General features: G+C 58.8%; 1 protein-coding gene across 1 annotated transcript in view; it reads left to right on the top strand.

Annotated features, from left to right (window-relative positions):
- The window catches only part of FBXO42 (F-box protein 42), a gene marked incomplete at both ends in the record, with an annotated part of 4,832 nt that overhangs the window by 2,554 nt on the left and 1,164 nt on the right, over window positions 1-1,114 (top strand). The window contains 3 exons of the mRNA XM_010139957.1: window positions 105-161; window positions 655-771; window positions 927-1,107. Of these exons, the coding sequence (XP_010138259.1) occupies window positions 105-161; window positions 655-771; window positions 927-1,107 (355 nt within the window). The remainder of the gene's footprint in view (window positions 1-104; window positions 162-654; window positions 772-926; window positions 1,108-1,114) is intronic.

Here is a 1,114-nt window from a genome sequence, read left to right as displayed (position 1 = left end):
GCGACGGGGGGAGAAAAAGCCCGTACCCTGCCTCTGCCTGCACTGGGAGGATGGAGACACCTTCACCTCCTTCCCAGTCTCAAACGCTGCTCTTGTCCCTCCAGATCGTGATAGACAACGAAACCATTTTAATCCTCGGTGGCTGCGGTGGTCCCAACGCAGTGAGTATCCTGGGTGGGGGGAGCACAGGCATGAACTGCACACGCCTCGCTGTAACCGGGAGCCCTGGCTGCTGGACTGGGGAGACTGGGGACTCCACAAGTTACCCAGGTGGCATTTTATCCTGCAGATCGGGGCACCCCCACAGTAGATTTTCCAGAGAAACTGCCTGGCTACTGCTGGAGCTGCTGTAATTAAGGAAAAAGCACCCCAGGCACTATCCGAGCAGCTCGCCGAGGTTAATTGAGCCTCGGAAGAATTAGCCCTGATTTTATACTGGGATGGAAGATGAAGGGATCGTCTATGGGCACAGCAGGGTGTAGTCACTCCAGAGTGGTCAGATCCTGATCTGGGTCACTGTTCCTCTGTCTGCTGCAGCAAAGCACCACTCCTACCTCAGATAGGATGGTCTCAGCAGCAAACTGGGCTCCTAAACTTCCAGCTGGGCTCCTAAACCTCCAGCTGGGCTCCTAACTGTCACCCTCTTCTCCCCAGCTGTTTAAAGACGCCTGGTTGCTGCACATGCAGGTGAATCCCTGGACGTGGCAGCCGCTCAAAGTGGAGAATGAAGACCATGGAGCCCCGGAGCTGTGGTGCCATCCTGCCTGCAGGGTACGGATGCCGCGGGGTCTCTGCTCCCTCGTATCCATCCCCTGGCCTTTATCACCTGCCCAGAACGCTCCGTAACCCCCTATTTTTCCCCCTGATACAGCGCAAAGTGTCATCCTGCTGTCTGTAACCTTTTCTCTCCCCTTCTCCCCTTGCAGGTGGGACAGTGCGTCGTGGTCTTCAGCCAAGCCCCCAGCGGCAGAGCCCCGCTGAGCCCCAGCCTGAACTCCCGTCCCTCTCCCATCAGCGCCACGCCGCCCGCCCTGGTCCCTGAGACGCGGGAGTACCGCTCCCAGTCTCCTGTCAGGAACACGGACGAAGCTCCCTGCGTCAACGGCCGCTGGGG

Source organism: Buceros rhinoceros, unplaced genomic scaffold (assembly GCF_000710305.1).
Source record: "Buceros rhinoceros silvestris isolate BGI_N320 unplaced genomic scaffold, ASM71030v1 scaffold36027, whole genome shotgun sequence".
In the NCBI taxonomy this organism is placed as follows: domain Eukaryota; kingdom Metazoa; phylum Chordata; class Aves; order Bucerotiformes; family Bucerotidae; genus Buceros; species Buceros rhinoceros.
This window is presented reverse-complemented; position numbering and strand designations above follow the sequence as displayed.